General features: G+C 43.8%; 1 protein-coding gene across 1 annotated transcript; it reads left to right on the top strand.

Moving 5' to 3' along the window:
- Positions 1-484: 484 nt before the first annotated feature.
- Positions 485-21,562, top strand: LOC114229937 (guanylate-binding protein 1-like). The gene is made up of 11 exons (XM_054721284.1): positions 485-520; positions 9,841-10,049; positions 13,479-13,606; positions 14,523-14,632; positions 15,370-15,566; positions 16,160-16,402; positions 17,419-17,699; positions 18,504-18,716; positions 19,118-19,220; positions 19,459-19,652; positions 21,145-21,562. Exons 2-11 carry the CDS (start codon positions 9,860-9,862, stop codon positions 21,259-21,261), a joined length of 1,776 nt encoding a protein of 591 aa, XP_054577259.1. The 5' UTR covers positions 485-520; positions 9,841-9,859; the 3' UTR covers positions 21,262-21,562.
- The last annotated feature ends 241 nt before the right edge of the window (positions 21,563-21,803 follow it).

Below are 21,803 nucleotides of genomic sequence, written 5' to 3'. Positions count from 1 at the left end.
AAAACCTTCAAGGGGCGGAGGCTGTGGGGGGGATATAAGTGTTCTAGTGTGATAAGATGGAGTCCTTTGTCCTTCAACACAATTAGTGCTGGCCTTTGAGGCTGAGGGCTGTAAGCTGCCATTGTTATCCTTGGCCTGCTGTCTCTCCCTCCTTGCAAATGCCTCCTGTTGCACCAGATAGGGTGACCACAGGTTGTTCCATGAAAGTCCTTCGGGACTTTCTAGTCCACCTGAGACAAATGTCCTCTGCTGGCCTGACATGAACTAGTTAAAAAATCCTGTGAAATCCATGTACCCTCCCACTTTCATAGCTTGCAGAAATTCCTTTCATGGTTCTTGAGTCACTGCTTTTTACTCAGTGCTTTCAGTTTCTATTACTCTAAATCCTTCATTTCTAGTTAAGTACTTTAGGAAGTCAGGACAGCCACGTCACAGCAGAGTTTAAATAAAAGCCCAATCATCTCATCCAGTGAAAGGCAGAGAAGAAACCACTGCATCCTACACTGAGGAGAAAAAACAGGTAAGAACTATTTTCTCATCAAAGCAGCTTTCTCCCCACATCTACAGGAAGTTGTACTCTGAGAAATGGAGTCCAGGATAAGGTTGGGGCAGGGTGGGAGAGATTTATAAGGGTCAGTTTGTTTTCCAAAGAACGATGAGCATGAAGATAAGCTTGAAGCAGAGCCTGTATGGGACAGACTGTGAGGTTCAATCCCATCGATATCAGGTGGCAGCAATCCCTGTGTCACTACTGTGCCTGGAGGAATTAGGCAGCAGCAGACATGGGGCTAAGCTCACAGTTTGAAATGCATTAGGCTTGTCTTTCTTTTTGCCAACATTGTGTTCGCTGCAGACACAGTTAAATTACCATTGTCTTTGAGGGAACTTGCTCAATTCTGATCTGACTGCAGCTGACACACTGAAAGGGCTACAGATATGTTATTTTTATGAGAACGAGGCATAGAAAATGAGATGCAGCATAAACAGCCACCTGACACTGTTAAAAAAGAAGAAAGAAAAACCAGAAACTCAGAGTGAAAGATGAAGATTCACAAAAACACCAGACATTTCAGTCATACCGATGAGCTTTGTTTCTGGTTGCCATATGTGAGGAAGGATGGGGGCCGGGTGAAAATGGGGAAGGGATTAAGAAATACAAATTGGCAGTTACAAAACAGTCAAAGGGATGTAAAGTAAAGCCTAGAGAATATAGTCAGTAATCTAAAATAATAAAAGGGAAATATGTTAATTAGACCAGATATCATTCCAGACATCCTTCCTAATGAAGCCGGGGTTGGAGGGAAGCCAGCCCGGGTCCTGAGTGCCTGCGGGCGGCCCAAGGGAAGCCAGCTTGGGTCCTGGGTGCCTGCGGGTGGCCAGAGGATGTAAGCCCGGGTCTCAGGTGCTGGAGGGATGCTGGTGCTAGCAGCCGGGTGAAGGAAGGCCTACTACTCTCGCATGAATTTTTGTTCATCGGGCCTCTAGTCTATATAATAAATGCCTAAGCAACCATTACTGCAGAACGACCAGAATGACCAGTTGCTATAATGCGCACTGACCACCAGGGGGCAGAGGCTCAACACAGGAGCTGCATCCTGGTGGTCCGTGTGCTCCCATAGCCAACCTCGCACAGCTGACCAACCTCCTGCGACCCCTTCCCTAGCCAGCCGGCCAACCTCTGCAGCCCTTCCCACTCCCATCTGGCCAATCTCCCGGGCCCCTTCCCCTGTCCGGCCGGCCCCAATAAGCCCAGATCAGGACTCAGTGAGACGCTCTGATGAGCCCCGATCACTGGCCAGACTGAGGGACCCCACCCATGCACAAATTCGTGCCCCAGGCCTCTAGTAATGTAATAATTATGTATGCTGACATGTAGATACTAGACCCATAGAAGAGATCCTTTTAAGGTATACAAATGTCTAACCACTATGTAGTACACTAAAACTCATATTGTTGTGGGGTCGAACCCTGGAGTCAAAAATAAGACCATCGGAGGCTGCTGATTGATTAAAAAAAAAGCAGGCAAGGATTTATTGAACTGGCCAGGATGGCCGCGAGAGCAACACACGCAGGTGGCCACCCTCACGACCGCGCTGTCCCAGGTGTAGGCAGCCCTTTTAAAGGTCCAAACCACAAAAATTTTCCTTTGTTCTAAATTCTAAAGTCTGGGAACAGCCTGCAGGGGGGTTCCCAGCCCCTGCTGGACATTATTGGAATGTGGCCCTATCTTGGGAAAGCAGGTTTTTACAGAAGCAGACCCAAGCAGAGTCAGTAATCTCTAAAGGTTATCTACAGTTTCTACTCCTGGAGCTACTGAGTCAGTGGGAATCAATCTCCTGTAGTCCTGGTCCACAGGCACAGGAAAATTACCTTGTGAGTCTCCAGGTCTCAGTCTGGAAGCTGAGGTAACTACCCTATTGTCCAAGCAAGCAAGTGTGTGCAGAAGCCAGAATAGCAGGGTTAAAATTCAAACAGCAGTTTTTACCTAAGTATGGTTGCTACCATACTTCATTCCCCACTGGTTTTAGGTGCATGAGTCAAATCATGGACTCATCTTACTTCCTTTAAGGGCATTCTCTGTTCTGTTCCTGCTCTCCCGTCCCCTAGCACATCTAGCCTTACTTAGCCCTGGACTTTCTCACTGCCTAGCAAAAATGTTCTTACAGTTACCAAGGCCCCTAGTACCACAGTCCCCATCAGTACTGTCCTCACTGAAGTCCAGTTCCCCTCCTGCAGGTGTCGAATCTCCTCCTGGCCTGTGTGGAGCCCAGGCTAGGGATCTCATGGATGAGGACGCTGGTTGCCAGGATCCAGGCCGTTTCGTGGTGCAGGAGCTGGGAGTGGTGTAGCCAGGTCTGGGTGCCGTCCACTTCAACAGCCGTGTATAACAGTGTAGCGTCCCTTTCAGGTTGGGGTGAGTCCTTGGGCAGTGAACTTCTTTACCCACACCGAGTCCCCGGGCTGGAAGGGATGTACAGGGTCCGCGGTGGGCACTGGCAGTGCATCTCGAACAAGCTTATGGGTGGCTCTCTGGATATACTGCAGAGCCTGTAAGGACTTGAGTAAGGGAATGGTTATGAATTCCAGCTTTCAGTTTCTCCCTGACCCTGGAAAGGATGGGAGGAGGTCTACTATACATGATCTCAAAAAGAAGGGAGGAACCCCTCCCGGTAGAGGGTACACATGGCCCATAAGAGGGCGAAGGGCAGAAGGTTGGTCCAGTTTTCACCGGTTTCTAGGACAAATTTAGTTAAAGTACTTTTTAGAGTCCTGCTTATGCCTGTCCAGATTCTGGGCCTAAGGCTCGAGCTATACTTTGAAATACCTAGGCTACAAAGGCGGGGCTGTTATCTGATCCTATGACTACTGGCAGCCCGAATCTAGGTATAATCTCCTGGAGTAATCTCTTGACAACTATAGAGGCAGTTTCTGTCCTAGTGGGGTATGCTTCAACCCAACCCGACAGGGTGTCTATGAGAGCTAGCAGATACTTATACCCTGACACTGGTGGCTTAATCTCTGTGAAATCCACCTCCCGATGCTCTCTTGGGGAATTTCCGTGGGGCCCAAATTCTCAGGGGGACCCTCTTACCTTGCTTAGCATTTACCTGTGCACAGACAATACTTCTAGTGACTATGCTTTTAATTTCCATATCTAAGCTTGGCAGTACCTGCCTCACAGAAGTTCAGAAGTCTTGGTGACGCCAAGTGGGTAGCCTGGTGTAACGTCCGACCTAGAGCCTCTGGGACCAACAGTCTGTCATCTAATAGGATCCACCAACCATCTGGTCCTTTGATAGCTTGCTTCTGTTCTGCCAATTCCTCCTCTTGTTTGGTGTAAGAGGGGGTCTGCATAGGTCCAGGTCCGGCAGGGTTACTAAAACTTGTAAAGGCCCCACTGGTTTTTGGGCAGCTTCCTTGGCAGTTTGGTCTGCGGCTCTGTTTCCTCTGGCTTCAATTGTCTCCCCTTTCTGATGTCCTAGTTGCAGTGCACTATTGCAACTGCCCTTGGGAGCCAGATGACCTCTAATAAGGCTAAAATCTCTTCCTTATTTTTAATGTCCTTTCCCGCTGCAGTTGGTAACCGTCTTTCCCAGTGGATGGCACTGTGTCCCCATCAAAGGGCCTGGATTAAGGCCAAAAGTTCGACTTTTTGTGCCGTGGTTTCCCTATTCAGGGACTGCGCCCAAATGGTGCGGTCCAGGGCTACTACCGCTGCTCTGCATATTGGATGCCATCCTGAACATAACTGCTCCCAACCGTGAACAGTACCTTGTCTGGTGATGATAGCGGGACATCTGTCAGGTCTGGGTGAGCTGTTTGTACTGCGTCTGTTACCTCTGTGCAGTCCTGAGTAAGCTCCTCTGGATCATCATCTGGAAGCAGGCTGGCAGGGTTGATGGCCAGTATCTTATGGAACCAGACGCAGGGCTGGTCTAGGAGAATAGCTTGGCACTGGGTGATCCTGGTGTTTGACATCTATCTCTCCAGAGCACCTCGAAGGAGGGCCTCCACACCATGGGTGTTGTCACGGCTAGTTTCTGGCCCAGAGTCTGCTTATCTGCCTCCTTCACCAGCAATGCTGTGGTGGCCACTGCCCGGAGGCACGCTGGCCACCCTGCTACCACGGGGTCTAGCCTCTTAGACAGATAGGCTACAGGTCTCTTCCAGGGACCTAGAGTCTGAGTGAGAACCCCTTTGGCAATGCCTCTTACCCCACTCACGTGAAGGTGGAAGGGGTTCCTGACGTCCGGCAAGGCTAGGGCAGGTGCTGAGATGAGAGCCTTCTTTAGCTCCTCAAAGGCCCGTTGTTCCACTTCGGTTCAGTTCAGTGGATGCATTCCCCTAGTACTTGAGTACAGAGGTTTAGCAATCTCCGCGAGCCCCGGTATCCACAGGGGGCAGTATCCAACTGCCTATATGAATTCCCGCTCCATCCCCCTCAAAGATATGGTAGCACGTCCAAATAGTTTCTGTAGGAGGTCACGCCTACACAGGGGGTACGGACATTCTGGCATGATCAGAAATGAATGCATTACCATGTCCTTCTGAGGTCTACAGTCCTTTTTGATGTCCAAGGAAAACAGGCAATTTGTCTGGTGGCTCCCTGGACTGATGTCTTCTTAGAGGTTATGGGTCCCATCGGCTCTGTCAAGACTGAATAGGCTGCCCCAGTGTCCACCAGGAAACTAACAGGTTTGCCCCCCACTTGTAAGGTTACCCTGGGCTCCTGGGGGCTCAATGGAAAGGAGCCCCTGTCCTGTTAGTTCTCTTCCTCTAAGTTAAAGACCCTTGGAGTCTGAGTCTCCCCTTTTGCTTCTCTAGGTAACCTGCCAGGATATTCTCTCTTGCAGTGCCCCCACTTCCTACAATAGGCATACTAATTTCTTCTATTTGCTGCTGGCCTTTTCTTTCTCTGTTCCCCTTTCTCATCACATGTACAACCTTTACAAAAACCTTCATAATTTCAAATTAACTTTCAAACCTTCTATTATTTTAAAATATTTAGAAAAAGGCAGAGGGAGGAGGGAGCAGGCCCATCACCCTGTTCCCAGGCCTCCAGCTGCTTGAAATTAAAAAATGCCACATTTTTCATATAGATAAGGATCTCAGATTCTGATAAGCCTGAAAAGGGGAATGGAGGGATTACTAGCTGTGCCTTCTTTAAGCCCTCTAACAGAACATTCCTTTAAGCCTCCTAACAGAACACGGTGAAAAGTGTCCAAGGAGTTGCCGGGGGTTCTTGGGTCTCATTGGGGTGCTGGGGGTCACAAGGGAATTTCCCTCTTCATCACTGCCTCCAGCAGCTACTCAAAACAACCCCTGGAGGGGATGGACACCAGGTGGGCGGAGGCAGGGAGCGCGGTGCGAGTCCCAGGTGTCAAAGGAAGGCTCCCACCGAGGCGTTTTCATCTGGCAGTCCACTCTCTGTTCCCACTGGGAAAAGCGCTTGTCTCCTGCCAATGAAGGTGAGATGGGGGGTACCAGTGACCCTTACACTTCAACCTTTCTAAAAAGCCCCTCTGCTTGAGTGTGTTTCCATTAAAATTACTGATTTTAAAACTATAACTTAAGAGTTGACACACACACACAAGGACCAAGTGGCCCACAAAATATTTTCCTTTTCTTCTAAAGATTTTGCAATGTACTGTAAACATTAATCACTTCAAAACTTAAATGGCCAATTGAGACAAACACTTCTGAGACCGTTTCTCCACCACTGATTAAGACTGGGTGGCAGCAGGTGTCAGAAATAAGATTCATTTAGTTTTTTGAGCTTGCTGGGCAGACTTGGTGACTTTGCCAGCTCTGGCTTCCTTCTTATAGTTAACTTTAGAATGTGGTCCCTGCTTTAAACCTCTTTGGACAACAATTGTTACAACTTTATTCCTTCAAATGAATAAACATAGACAGAAATGTTGTTAAGCGGGCTGATTCCCCCTCTGACAGAGAGCAAACACCCCTGGGAAAAAGAAATCTCAGTGGCCACTTGGGGCGATTTGCTGTGTGTCAGAGCACTCAGCCTTAAATAAATTAAATGTTTCTTTTTTTTTTCTTCTCACAGACTTCCTCACATGAACAAATAATTATACCCAAGCAGACAAACAAAATATCAAACAAACATCTGTACTTATACCATTTCAGTAAACAAGTATTCTTACAGTTTTGGGATCTGAGCAGATAACAGGAACACTGCCTTTAAGTCCCCTGATGAGGGCCTCCCTTTCCCACATCCCAGGACAGGATTTTCAACCCATGTTTCAGCAAAACAGAAATGGCACTCATGTTGGACAAAGGAAACAAAACTAATATTCCAGGGACTGTGAGGGGAAAGTTATCCTACAGTCCGGTGTTGACCTGGGGAAAAAAAATGCTTAGTCGGGGAGGGACAGGTTACACACAGAGCATTATTCCAGGACAGGCAAAACCTTGCAAGGAACCTTTATAAAAAGCTCAGTAATCTAATCACACAGTCCAAGATTAAACAAGAAGGGAAGAACCACTCAATGTCCTCCAAGAGGATTTCAACAAAGTGACAACAAACTGACAAAACCTTGACAAATCAAAACTCAACAAATAATATACACATAGGGCCCAAATATGACAGACAAACACAAGACAAAAAGACAAAACAAACAGTCCTGACACCAACACGACAAAATACAAGACAACCAGTCCGGACATTTTTACGGGCTGAGGACACCGTGTGTCCTCCTGGGCCGAGGACACCGTTATGTCCCGACCAGAGTCTGGAGTTTATGCTGCATCCAGCCCTCCGACAGACTCTTACCCCTGAGATCTCAGCCTGGGCGCCTTACCTCCTGAGACTGGTCTGGGCACCTTACCTCCTGAGACCGGTCTGGGCTCCTTACTTCCAGAGACCAGCCTCCCCGTTTTTCAATAAATCCTTGCAGCTCCTGTCTCCAGCTAAGGTCCCTGAAAGGAGGGAGAGCCTCCAGCCACTTCTGGGGGGTCCCTCTCTCCTCTCTCTCGGGCATCTCGCTGGGGCCTCCAAATGTTGTGGGGTCGAACCCTGGAGTCAAAAATAAGACCACCGGAAGCTGCTGATTGATTAAAAAAAAAGCAGGCAAGGATTTATTGAACTGGCCAGGATGGCCGCGAGAGCAACACACGCAGGTGGCCACCCTCACGACCGCGCTGTCCCAGGTGTAGGCAGCTCTTTTAAAGGTCCAAACCACAAAATTTTTCCTTTGTTCTAAATTCTAAATTCTAAAGTCTGGGAACAGCCTGCAGGAGGGTTCCCAGCCCCTGCTGGACATTATTGGAATGTGGCCCTATCTTAGGAAAGCAGGTTTTTACAGAAGCAGACCCAAGCAGAGTCAGTAATCTCTAAAGGTTATCTACAGTTTCTACTCCTGAAGCTACTGAGTCAGTGGGAATCGATCTCCTGTAGTCCTGGTCCACAGGTACAGGAAAATTACCTCTGTGAGTCTCCAGGTCTCAGTCTGGAAGCTGAGGTAACCACCCTATTGTCCAAGCAAGCAAGTGTGTAACAGAAGCCAGAATAGCAGGGTTAAAATTCAAACAGCAGTTTTTACCTAAGTATGGTTGCTACCATACTTCAATATAATATTGATCATCAACTGTAATTTAAAAAATAACACTTTTTAAAAAATAAAATAAAATAAAAAATAGCCCCAGTCCACTAGATGCAATTTCTTTAGGGACAACTTCTTTCTTACCCCTTGCAAGTAGAATTCTGCCCCACTACATTACTAAAAAGTTTTCTCTTTAATGAACCTGCATTGCTAAAGCCAACATTTTGTTTACGTGACCTGTCTGTGCTCTCAGGTAGAATTGCTCTTGCTTTCTGGAAACTGCCTCTGAATTTCTTGGCTTGGCATGAACTTTACTCATCACCTACTTGTCTGACAACCCTCTGTCTCTCTCTCCTTTCAGCTCTTCCTCTCCCTCTCCTCCCCAGTTTTCTCCCCTCCTGACTTCTTCCTGCTTCTCCTTCTCCTCTACCAAATGGAAAAACAGAACAAAACAGAAAACCTACAAGTGTATGACTGGAAATATATTTTCATCGAACAACCTAGGCTCTCCTGATCTTTTAATCCATATTTCATAGCCTTTCGTTCCCTTACACCACACACATACACACAAACATGGTTTTTGGCAACATTCAGTATTTGCAGTTGTGCAGTCTTACCCCCTTTTAGTTGGAGGCTAATTTTTTGTGAAGCTAATGAAGTTAATGTATAGGGACCCTTGCTTGCACAAGCCCATATCAAGGCTTTGGGCAGGTCCCTAGTCATGTTTTTCATACAGTAATACATTTTTATAAAATTAGCAAATGTAAGTTTATTGGTCCACTTCCAGAATAGCAGTATAAACAGTTCTGTGAACCCTCACTTCTGCAAAATAAGAACAACTAGTAGAAAAAACACACATTTCATATCTGTGAAAAATGCCCTGCCTGTTTTTGCACAGTAGTTATAGTGTCAACCCTTGGATGAAGGGTGGATTGAATGTTTGTGGTGGGGGCATGTGCAGGAGGCAACCAATCCAAGTGTCTGTTTCACATCGATGTTTCCTCTCTCTGTCTCGCCCCTCTCCCTCCCACTCTCCCTAAAAATCAATGGGAAAAATATCCTCCAATGAGGATTACCAACAAAAAAAATTTGTGAAAATTGTCCAAAGAGCATACATCAAATGATGAAACACTTATTCCCAAAAGTTTTTATTCATAGTAGAATTAATTAACAAATAAATATTAAATTCCTTACATATGGCCAGGATATAAACTACTCTCTGAACCCTATTCTATTTTATATTTCATGTCTAGCAAATAAATTTTTTATAGTTTTTATTGATTTCTAGAGAGAGGGAGACGGAAAGGTGGAAACATCAATAATGAGAGAGAAACATTGATTGGCTGCCTCCTATGCATCCCCTACTAGTGATCAAGCCTGAAATCCAGGCATGTACCCTGACCAGGAATTGAGCCCTGACCTCCTGGTTTATGGGCCCACGCTCAACCACTGAGCCAGACCAGGTGGGCTCTAGTATGAATATTTTATTGAGAATCTAAAAAGAAAGCTTTCTATGGTAAATTAAAGATTTTGTTCATGAAAGTGTTTAAATGTTGATGTCCTTGTCATACCAATATTTTTTAATGTACTCCTTCAATTGCACTTCTGTAACTTTCTAAAATAATACAAATCTTCCCCTCATCCATCTAACTGTTGACACAGAACTTCTGGCCATGTTGGGGAATTTTATGACTCTACCATCTGGATCAAAATAACCTGGTGAAAGTTCTTGATCTACTTAGAATGGAAGTACTAATCCATCCCATCTCCTCACTTGCAGATAAGGTGACACCCTGGACATGGCCTCAGACATCCAGATGCCAGGCCCGGTGTGCCTCATTGAGAACACTGACACACAACTAGCAGTTAACCCAGAAGCTTTGAAGATCCTGTCTGCCATCACACAGCCTGTTGTGGTGGTGGCCATTGTGGGTCTCTACCGCACAGGCAAATCCTACCTGATGAACAAGCTGGCTGGGCAGAAAAAAGGTGAGGGGCACCAGCTAAGCTCTGCCAGATCCCTTCTCTCCATCCACACTACCAGCTTTGAGTACGGTGTTACAGAAAGAGCAAGGTAGAGATGGGGAGGCATATTGAAAGCGAGCTTTTAATCTATAGTTATGCTCTTAATTTTACTATGATCTGAAAGAGTCAACTCACTGTCTCTTCCCACTTTGCCTTAATTTCCCTTTTAAGAGCATAAATTTGTATTCTTTTCCTAGAATTCTATATTTAATTTTTTAAAGAATCACCATATCATTTTCCACAGCAAATGTAGCATTTTACAATTCTCCCAGAAATGCACAGGATTCTAATTTCTCCACATTCTTGCCAATACCTGTTATTTTGCTGTGTGTGTGGTGTTTTTTGTTGTTGTTTGTTTTTATTGACTTCAGACAGGGAGAGAGAGATATAGAAACATTAATAATGAGAGAGAAACATTGATTGTCTGCCACCTGTAAGCCCCACACTGGGGATCAAGCTCACAATCCAAGCTGGGAATCGAACCATGAACTCCTGGTTCATAGGTCCACACTCAACCACAAGCCACAAGCCAGGCTGTTATTTTATTTTTTTGATAATGATCATCCTAATGGTGTCAAATACCATCTCATTGTGATTTTGGTTTGTATTTCCCTAATAGCTAGTGCTATTTATTATCTTGTTATATGATTATTGGTTATTCTGTTCAAGTCCTTGGCTCACTTTTTAATTGGCTTATTTGTTTTCTGGGGTTGCATTGCAGGACTTCTTTATATATTCTGGATATCAATCCCTTAACTAAGAAATATTTTCCCCCATTCCATAGGATAACTATGAAACTCTGTTGATAGTATCCTTTGACCCACAAAAGTTTTAATTTTGAATCCAACTTATCTATATTTCTTTCGTTGTTTATGCTTTTGGTGTCATATCCAAGGAATCATTCCAAATTCAATATTATGAAGTTTTCTCCCTATGTTTTCTTCTATGAAATTTATAGTTTTAGCTCTTACATGTAGGTCTTTGAACTATTTTGGTTAATTTTGTAGAAGGAAAAGCTTTCTCTCTTGGACCATAGAGTGTGATGCTGGCTGAAGGATTTCATATATAACTTTTTTAATGTTGAGTTAGTTTTCTTTTAGTCCTAATTTGTTAATGTTTCTATAATAAAAAAGGTGTTAAATGTTTTTATGTATTGGATAGTTGAATATCCCTGTTTCTCTGTAAAATCAATACTGATTGTAGTTTTTTATTAATGTACTATAGGCCCGGTGCACAAAATAAGTGCACAGGGTGGGGGGGGGGGAGTGTCCCTTAGCCCAGCCTGCACCCTCTCCAATCTGGGACAACTGAGGCTCCATGGGTGGGTGAGGACTTGACTCTGGATCCCACAGCATGCCCCAGTCTCTGACAGGAGGAAGATTTTCATATACATTTTACTATTTTTTTTTCATCTCTGACACTTCTATTATAGAGCAAGGGCAAATAGCAATATTAAAATATTTCCTCTAATTAATCCCCCTTTAATGTGCATGGATTTCATGCACCGGGCCACTAGTACATATATAATAGAATATTATAGTCATAACAGAAACAGGAAACCTTGCCATTTGCAGCAAAATGGTTGGACCTTAAGAGCATATACTAAGTGAAATAAGTCAGAACAGAGAAAGATGAATACTATATGATCTTACTTACATGTGGACTCAAAAAACCCAGCTAATTTAAAAAATATATATTTTACTAGAGGCCCAGTGCACAAAATTCATGCACAGGGAGGGGTTGTCCTTCAGCCCAGCCAGCACCCTCTCCAACCTGGGACCCCATGAGGGATGTCCAACTGCCTATATAGGCTCGATCCTCATGGGATCGGGCCTAAATGGGCAGTCGGACAACCCTCTCACAATCCAAGACTGCTGGCTCCCAACTGCTTGCCTGCCTGCCTGCCTTCCTGATTGCCCCTAACCGCTTCTGCCTGCCAGCCTGATCACCCCCTAACCACTCCCCTGCCAGCCTAATTGATGCCTAACTGCTCCCCTGCCAGTCTGTTTGCCCCTAACTGCCCTCCCCTGCCAGTCTGTTTGCCCCTAACTGCCCTCCCCTGCAGGCCTGGTCACCCCTAACTGCCCTCCCCTGCAGGCCTGGTCTCCCCCAACTGCTCTGCCCTGCAGGCCTGGGTCCCCCCCCCAAACTGCCCTTTCCTGCTGGCCCGGTCACCCCCGACTCCCCTCCCCTGCCAACCTGGTCACCCCTAACTGCCCTTCCCTGCAGGCTTGATCACCCCCAACTGCCCTCCCTTGCAGGCCTGGTCCCTTCTAATTGCCCTCTCCTGCTGGCCATTTTGTGGTGGCCACCTTGTGTCCAAATGGGGGCAGGATCTTTGACCACATGGGGGCAGCCATCTTGTGTGTTGGAGTGATGGTCAATCTGCATATTACTCTTTTATTAGATAGGATAGAGGCCTGGTGCATGGGTGAGGGCCAGCTGGTTTGCCCTGAAGGGTGTCCCAGATCAGGGTGGGGGTTCCCTTGGGGCGTGGGACAGCCTAGGCTAGGGGTCTGTGGTGGTTTGCATACTGGCCACGCCCCCTGGTGACCCAAGTGGAGGCCGTGGTATCTGGGGTTTATTTATCTTCTACAATTGAAACTTTGTAGCCTAGAGCGGAGCCCAGCCTTCTGCTTGCTCCTTGGCGGCAGCCATTTCTGTTGGGATTTATGTATCTTGTATAATTGAAACTTTGTAGCCTTAAGCCAAGGCCTGGGCCAGCCTGGGCCAGCCAGGGTGTGTGGAAAGCTTGGCTTCCTCCATGGCCTGGTGCAACCCTAGCCTCCTGCTCTTCCAGCTGCATGGCTGCCGCCATTTCTGTTTGGATTTATGTATCTTCTATCATTAAAACTTTGTAGCCTTGAGTGGAAGCCTAGGCCGGCAAAGGCAGGCAGAAAGCTTGGCTTCCTCCATCGCCAGGGAAACCCAAGCCTCCCTCCTGCTCTCTGTGGCCGTAGCCATATTGGTTGGGTTTATTTGCATATTTGCTCCTGATTGGCAGTGGGCATGGCTTGTGGGTGTGGCTTGTGAGTGTAGCATAGTGATGGGTTAATTTTCATATTACTCTTTTATTAGGTAGGATTTTTATTGATTTCAGAGAGGAAGGGAGAGGGAGAGAGAGTTAGAAACATCAGTGATGAGTGAGAATCATTGATCAGCTGCCTCCTGCACACCCCACACTGGGAATGGAGCCCATAACCAGGGCATGAACCCTGCCCTGTAGTGGAACCATGACCTCCTGGTTCTTATGTCAACGCTCAACCTCTGAGCCTTGCCAGCCAGGCCACTGGTTATAGTCTCTTCTTACCTTGATTATGTTTACATTTATCTTCATTTTAAGACACATCTGCTATGAAAACTCAACTCCCTCCCTCTCCTGTCCCCCTGAAGGCTTCTCTCTGGGCTCCACGGTTCAGTCTCACACCAAAGGCATCTGGATGTGGTGTGTGCCTCACCCTAAGAAACCAAACTACACCCTAGTTCTGCTTGACACTGAGGGGCTGGGAGATGTAGAGAAGGTAAGTATTAAAGATTTAATTTGGACATAATCCCCTCATTTCTGGGTATTTTCTACACTATTTAATATTTTTTCTTTTCTTTTTTTAAATTTTATTATTTTAATTTTTATTCAAATAAGAGCTGGCATTAAACCATATGTGTGTTTTTCATTTCTGTTTACATGCTAAGAGACTAAGTTTTGTAATCAGGGGTAAAGAAAATATAAGGCAAAATCCTAAAAGAGCATAGTGGTCATTAGATAGTATTCTAATTATTAACAAGAGGCTATAAGCTAAACCAGTTAACACAGATGCATAAAGGTACTACAAACAAAATCAGCCATGAGTCCTATCCTACAGACAACTTTAATTAAGGATCAATGTTCAGAAGTCCTAAACTGTCGTGGGGATTTAAACTCTGTCATTAACACAGTGGCCTTAGCAAATAATTTCACTTCTTTTACCCTCAGCTTTCTGATCTGTAAAACCAATGCAAACGGTCTATATTTGCCTCATAGTATTGTTTTGACTATTGAATAAGAATGAAAAGTATTAGGTGAATAATAATGACTAGATAAAATAGCTATAAGTATCATTACTCTTACATAAGTCAATTTTGCTGTAAAAACATAGAGAAAATCAAATTACATTTAAGGCTTTAGAGTGCCCACCAATCTGAACTATTTGTTTTGCAATTATCTGCCAATGGTCATAAGAGGTCTTAGTGAGAATACGTGTAACCAAAAATACTAATTAGAAGAGTATTCAAAGTCCAACTCTTACTAACAATCATTTTCTTTTGGATTTGTTTTCCTCTTATAAGTCATTAATCTAAAAAAAGCCACTGGACTAAACGAGCATCCGTTTACTACTGCTGACCTGGAAAGTGCCATGAGAACAAATCATAATCCTGGCCCAAATGTGTTCTGATTTCCAGGGTGACAACCAAAATGACTCCTGGATCTTTGCCCTGGCAATACTGCTGAGCAGCACCTTTGTGTACAACAGCATGGGGACCATAAACCAGCAGGCCATGGACCAACTGCAGTATCCTTTTTGTGGTCCAGAACAGCATCAAAATCAGAGGGTAGGTGCCAAGAACCAATTCCAGCATGTAATAATTACAAGAGTTTCGCCAAAAGGTTGGCTACCATTGCTGAGCCACATATGTAGTTTACCTGTTGGAAAAAGCTAAGTAAGGCACTTCTCCCAAACCTGAATAGGATTATTGTTAACTGACAGCTCAGAATATTTTATTGCCTCCTGTTGGTCAAACACCTGAACAGCTGTAGGCTATTCCCCAAACTGACAATGCTTCTCTACCCTTTGATACCCTTGATACCTTACCCTTGAAGTGTATTATCTCCACCTTGCCTTGGGACAAATTGTGTTGAATAAAAGCAGGCTCCTGAGTGAAGGAGAAGAGTCTCCAGTTCCCTTCAGCTGAAGCTCCTCTGACCCTCAATGCCTTTCAAAAATAACTTTTGTTGTCCTTGGACTCCTTCTTGAATCTACACACAGCCCCTTTCTCCAGAATGCTGAACCTTTTGTAAGGCTGGGAAAAAAAACCCCGGCAGGGAGCCCTGTAGTTAAAAACCAGCTCCATGAATGTGAATCCTGGTGAATCAAGCACCAAAAGAGAAAGTATAAAAAATAACTCAAGGGCAGGAAGAATTAACACTTGAGTTAGAAACAAAACAAAAACGAAAGTTTGGAATATGTGGGACTAATATGGCATGAGGGGCACTGTTCTTTTACAGCATTTTCCTTAGTTTGCTACTCAGCTATGTGACAGAGCTGACAGATAAAATAAGGGCAAAATCTTCACCTGATGAAAATGAGGTTGAGGACTCAGCTGACTTTGTGAGCTTCTTTCCAGATTTTGTGTGGACACTGAGGGATTTTTCCCTAGAATTGGAAGTAGATGGGCAACCCATCTCAGCAGACGAGTACCTGCAGAATTCACTCAAACTCAAGAAAGGTAAAGGGGACAGACAACTGATTATTGGGAACCACAAGCCATTAGAAACCATCATCTTTTATGTTTCTACTTAGTGTTTTTACATGTATAGTTTTCTACTTCTTCTCAGCTGCTGCGTTCTAATAATTAATGCTTTCTTAATATCTAAGTTCATAGATTTCATTTTGAATTATCTTCTCCCCTGTTCTAAGAACAAGTTTCTTTTTCTTTCACCTTTCCCTGTACTGTGATCAGTTTGATTTTTATCTCCCTGCTTAGGGCTTGTGATGCTATAATTAGCCAAAGAATATGGAGTAGAATGGGCATTTATTTAAAGAAAATAGATTATAGCATAACAATGCGTTAGGTCAGGGGTTGGCAAACTATAGCCCACAGGCAAATGATGGCCAATCCAGCTTGCCAACTATCATACAAATAGGTTTTACTGATTGAATACTATGTAGATGGTCCATGGCTGCTTTCATGCTATAATAGAAGAATTGAATATGACGAAAAGCCTGACCTGCAAAGCCTAATATATGTACCATTTGGACATTTACAGAAAAAGTTTCCAAGCCCCTCTTTAAGCAAAGTCCTTTTTTATCTCTCTCCAGGTACCAGTCCTAAAGATAAAAATTTTAACCTGCCCCGACTTTGTATCCGAAAGTTCTTCCCAAAGAAGAAATGCTTTATCTTTGATCGGCCCACTCATCGGAAGAAGCTAGGCCAACTTGAGACAATGCATGATGATGAGCTGGACCCCGAATTTGTGCAACAAGCTGCGGACTTCTGTTCCTACATCTTTACCAATTCCAAAGTCAAAACCCTTTCAGGAGGCATCCAGGTCAATGGACCCCGTGAGTCCACTTCCTGGTCATTACTCTCACTGTTAAGACTACTATTACTATGGCACATTCTAGATGACACAACATTTCTAATAGATTTTTATTAGTCAGATTTCGTGGGTGAGTAAAGATAGAAAAGAACAAATAAAAAAGCTCTATTGCTTAAAATTGCCTTAATAAGCTGGACCTGTACTATTCCATATAATAGCTACTAGACAAGTGTAGTAGCTACATTTATCTAAAATTAAATGTAGACTAATTAGAATTAAAGAAGATTAACAGTTCTGATTACAAGGCTAGGGGCTGCAATATTGGGCGGCACATACAGCACATGACCATCATCACAGAAAGTTCTCTTGGACAGTGTTCTTCCAGAATGAATAAAATGGAAACTCCTTTTTAAATTTATTTTTAGTTTTTTTTAATCCTCACCCAAGGATGTTTTTCCATGAATTTGAGAAGGAGAGAGAAACATCAATGTGAGAGAGAAACATTAATCAGTTGCCTCCCACATGCACCCCAACTAGGGATTGAACCCACAACCTAGGTGTGTGCCCTGACCAGAAATCAAACCCACAACTTTTTGGTGCATGTGACGATGCTCCAACCAACTGAGCCACCTGGCCAGGGCAGAGGACTTCTTTTTAATTCTTTCACAAATATTGATTTTATAAATACCACGGACCAGAACTGATGATAGAGACATAAATGAGAGGTACATTTCCTATCCTAATGGTGCTTAGGGTAAAGCACATGCACTCAATAAACACAGGTCTATGGTGCCTAGAACAGAGGTTCTCACCCTTTGATATGTATCCATATCACCCAAGATCTCGCCAGAGGAGGATTTATTTCAGTTGATCTGGAGCAGAGGCTGAGGGTCTGCATTTCTAGCAAACGTCTACGTGATGCTGAGGACATAGATGCTGTGACCAAATGAGTGTTGAGAGATATCACCAGATTTATAGAGGATGGACTTTTCCTCACCCCACCTACAACAAACGTTATCTTTTGTTCTCTATTTGTAGGGCTGGAGACCCTGGTGCTGACCTATGTCGATGCCATCAGCAGTGGGGACCTGCCCTGCATGGAGAATGCAGTCCTGGCCTTGGCCCAGATAGAGAACTCGGCTGCAGTGCAAAAGGCCATTGCCCACTATGACCAGCAGATGGGTGAGAAGGTTGAACTGCCCACAGAAACCTACCAAGAGGTCCTGGACCTGCACATGGCCAGTGAGAAAGAGGCCATTGAAGTCTTCATGAAGAATTCCTTCAAGGATGTAGACCATTTATTTCAAAAGGAATTAGCGGTAATTTTTTTCTTATGTTTATATGGATTAGGATCTCAGAAAGCAAATTACTACTAGAAAATAAAATGGGTATTTATCAGAAGAGAAGGAATTTTTACTAGACTTCAAAATGACAAAAACCACTATTTTTTATTATTATAAGAAGAACCAATTTTATTATGATTGACTTAAAGTTTTGAACATTTTTTTTCCTTTCATGCATAAACTAATACTCTTTTGCATAATTTAGTTAAATGCATGCAGGTAACAATCAGAGCTTTTCATCAAGTTACATGCTTGCTGTTATCAGACTATTTAATATTATAGCCAAAAGCAAAGAAAGATGTAGTCTTAGTTATCTTGAGCAGGCTTACATTGAGCCACATTTCTTCCATATACAATCGCTGTTCCAATTTGAAAGCAGAAGTTTCTTTCTAAAGGTGTATTTGTAGGACTAGAGAACGTAGTTCTGACCTATGTCAATGCCATCAGCAGTGGGGACCTGCCCTGCATGGAGAACGTAGTCCTGGCCTCGGCCCAGATAGAGAACTCGGCAGCAGTGCAAAAAGCCGTGGCCCACTATGACCGGCAGATGGGTAGCATAAGTGCTAACATAAAGCTAGCAATCTCTGCCATGAACTTCACCTCCAAGGAGAAAGGGACTTCAGTAGAAAGACAGGATCAGGAGTAAGGATATAGTCCTGCTGAGGTGCCTGTAAGTTGTACAGTGATCACAGACTTGGTTTTGAGAAGCCTTTCCAAAAATCCTGAGGTTGTGCTAATATTTTCTCTGTATTCTTTCTACTTCCTATTTTCACATTAAAGGCCCAGCTAGAAAAAAGGCGAGATGACTTTTGTAAAGAGAATATGAAAGCATCATCGGATCGCTGCTCAGCTTTACTTAAGGATATCTTCCATTCTTTAGAAGAAGAGATAAAGCAGGGGGTTTATTCTAAACCAGGAGGATATCATCTCTTAATGCAGACTATGCACGAGCTGAAGAAAAAGTATCTTCAGGAACCCAGGAAGGGAATACAGGTAACCAGCATTTATCTGTCTCTGTTTCTCCCCTCAACCCCACACTTCCCTTCCTCCCTGTCTCACTCCACCGCCTTTCCTTGGTTCTGCTCTCTCCACGATGGCTTCATTCCTCACCCCATATGGGACCACAGCACCCACAGCTCCAAAAGGAGAGGCCTCACTCAGAGAATAGAGACTCTCAATCTATATTTATATCAATCTCTTACAAAGGATTCTGCTTCATCGGGTGCCAGGTTTGGCCAACATGGAGCCTGTGCCCACCCTGTGACAAGGGCACTGTGACCAGCACACAGATCAGGGCCAAGCAAAGCAATTCCTACAGGAAAACATGGTGGGCAAATAGGAATAAGCGCTTCTAGCAATTTCCTATCACTAAGGCCATTTTCTCTCGGGCCTAGAGTGAAGAAGTCCTTCAGACATACCTGAAGTCCAAGGAGTCTGTGATTGATGCAATTCTGCAGACAGACCAGACTCTCACAGAAAAGGAAAAGGAGATCGAAGGTGAGGAGCAAGTTCAAGAGACTATATAGCCTCAACAGCTTTTAAAAGTTTAAATAATTTGGCATGGAGGACCTGGGTCCTTAAACAAGAGCCAGATGAGCAAAGATGCCTATTACTAGCCAAAGTGAGTCTCAGTGGGGCAAATGCGTCAGCAGCAACAATGACAGGTGAGTTCACAAAGAAGAAAAAGCAGGGTCGTCACCCACATGAATCTGTCTTCTTCCTTTCCTCCTGGCAGTGCAACGTGTGAAAGCTGAATCTGCAGAGGCTGCAGCAAAAATGCTGGAGGAAATGCAAAAGAAGAATCAGCAGATGATGGAGGAGAAAGAAAAGAGTTATCAGGAACATGTGAAACAATTGACTGAGAAGATGGAGCAGGAGAGGGCCCAATTAATGGCAGAGCAAGAGAGGACTATGGCTCTTAAACTTAAGGTATGTAATGGCATCACCTTGAGGTTTCTTTTTTTCTGTTTTCGCTACACACTCCCTAACCTGCTTGTGTGTCTTTTAGAACACGAAATCCGGAATGACTTTGCTTGCCCACTTAAACCTTTCACTCCCTGTCTGTCTGCCTTACTTGGAGCCTGCCTATGTCTGGTTATTTTTAAAAATATATATTTTCCTTTATCTCATATCCAGTCCTTCATCAGAACATTCTTCAACCAATGGTAGCTATTATATTCTAGGCACTGTAAATATCTCTTATCTGTATCTCTTGCTTAATATTATATGAAGCAAGAATTGCGGTGTACCTATACCTTAAGGCCGTGGTCGGCAAACTGTGGCTCGCGAGCCACATGCGGCTCTTTGGCCCCTTGAGTGTGTCTATTCCACAAAATACCATGGCCTGGATGTGTCTATTTTGAAGAAGTGGCATTAGAAGAAGTTTAAGTTTAAAAAATGTGGCTCTCAAAAGAAATTTCAATCATTGTACTGTTGATATTTGGCTCTGTTGACTAATGAGTTTGCCGACCACTGCCTTAGGAGAACAAACAGAGGTTCCGAAAAGATGAGCTTTTACAGGGTTACACAGATTAGTAAGATATCTGAACCACCTTCAACTTAGAGGAATCCATAATTACTGTTTTCCTATCACACCTGGTATGACTTGGGTTCTAAGAGAACCTCACTCCTGATTGTTTCCTATGCCCTACTCCTAGTTTGTGTAGTGAGCTCTCTGCAGAAATCCAGTGTGAACAGTTAGGGGCCTTGATGTCCTTACTTATATCCTGCTACTCTTGTCACCAATCTGTGGAAACTTAAATCAAATTCCATGATCTAAGATTCAGGCACTTCCTTTGATTTTGAGAATTTTTATTTCTGTCATGTGTATGTATATAAAGTCTGAGTGTGTGTGTGTGTGTGTGTGTGTGTGTGTGTGTGTAAAAGAATCTATAACATTTTAAAAGAAGCATATGATTAAGATTGCCCACATATGCCGAAACCGGTTTGGCTCAATGGATAGAGTGTCGGTCTTCGGACTGAAAGGTCCCAGGTTCGATTCCGGGCAAGGGCATGTACATTGGCTGTGGTCACATCCCTGGTATGGGGTGTGCAGGAGGCATCTGGTCGATGATTCTCTCTCATCGATGTTTCTAGCTCTCTATCCCTCTCCCTTCCTCTCTGTAAAAAATCAATAAAATATATTAAAAAAAAAGATTGCCCACATATGTTGTATAGAAGTAATGGGATTTATAATTTAATTTTATCACTATATTAGAAGGTATAAGCCAAAATCTCTCTTAGCTAAAGGAAGCTCAAGAAAAGCAATCATGCAGCTAGGATGTCCAAGAGAAAGTATAATGAATATTTATGGTATATAAAATTTCAACAATAAATGAAATACTAAGAATGTGGAAACTAGCTAGAAGTTGATATTTGCTTACTGCTGTACTTTATTTACTCTTTATTTGTCCCTTTTTAGGAACAGGCCATGTTACTAAAGGAAGGATTCCAAAATGAGAGCAAACAACTTCAGAGAGAAATAGAGAATCTCAGGAGAAGCATGACAAAACCATCGAGCCCTTGTATCATAATCTAAAGACCTAAGGAAAAGAGCTTCCTTGGTCACTCTACTCAAGGCATAACTCAAGCAGTTTTAGAATCTGGAAAAATGTCACAACTTGAGCAAAAGTGACCTTCTTTAAGCTGATAAAAGAAATCTACAAAAAAGCCTTCACCTAACATACTTAATGATAAAAAACAGAATGCTTTGCCCCATAACACAGGAATAAAGCAAGGATGTGCAGTCGCTCCACTTCTGTTAAATAGTATAATGAAGGCTTCCTACAATATGGCAAAAGGAAGAAACGAAAGAAAGAAAGAAAGAAAGAAAGAAAGAAAGAAAGAAAGAAAGAAAGAAAGAAAGAAAGAAAGAAAGAAAAGAAGGAAAGAAAGAAGGAAGGAAGGAAGGAAGGAAGGAAGGAAGGAAGGAAGGAAGGAAGGAAGGAAGGAAGGAACCTGCCTTTATTCTCACACACTATGACTATCCACATAGAAACATCTTAGGAAATCTGCAACAAAAGCAAAAAACAGCAACAACAAAAACTCTTGGGACAATGATGTGAATTTTAAAAGGTTGGA

This window comes from Eptesicus fuscus, chromosome 9, assembly GCF_027574615.1.
Source record: "Eptesicus fuscus isolate TK198812 chromosome 9, DD_ASM_mEF_20220401, whole genome shotgun sequence".
Lineage (NCBI taxonomy): Eukaryota > Metazoa > Chordata > Mammalia > Chiroptera > Vespertilionidae > Eptesicus > Eptesicus fuscus.
Note: the sequence above shows the minus strand (reverse complement) of the source record. Positions and strands in the feature narration are given on the sequence as shown.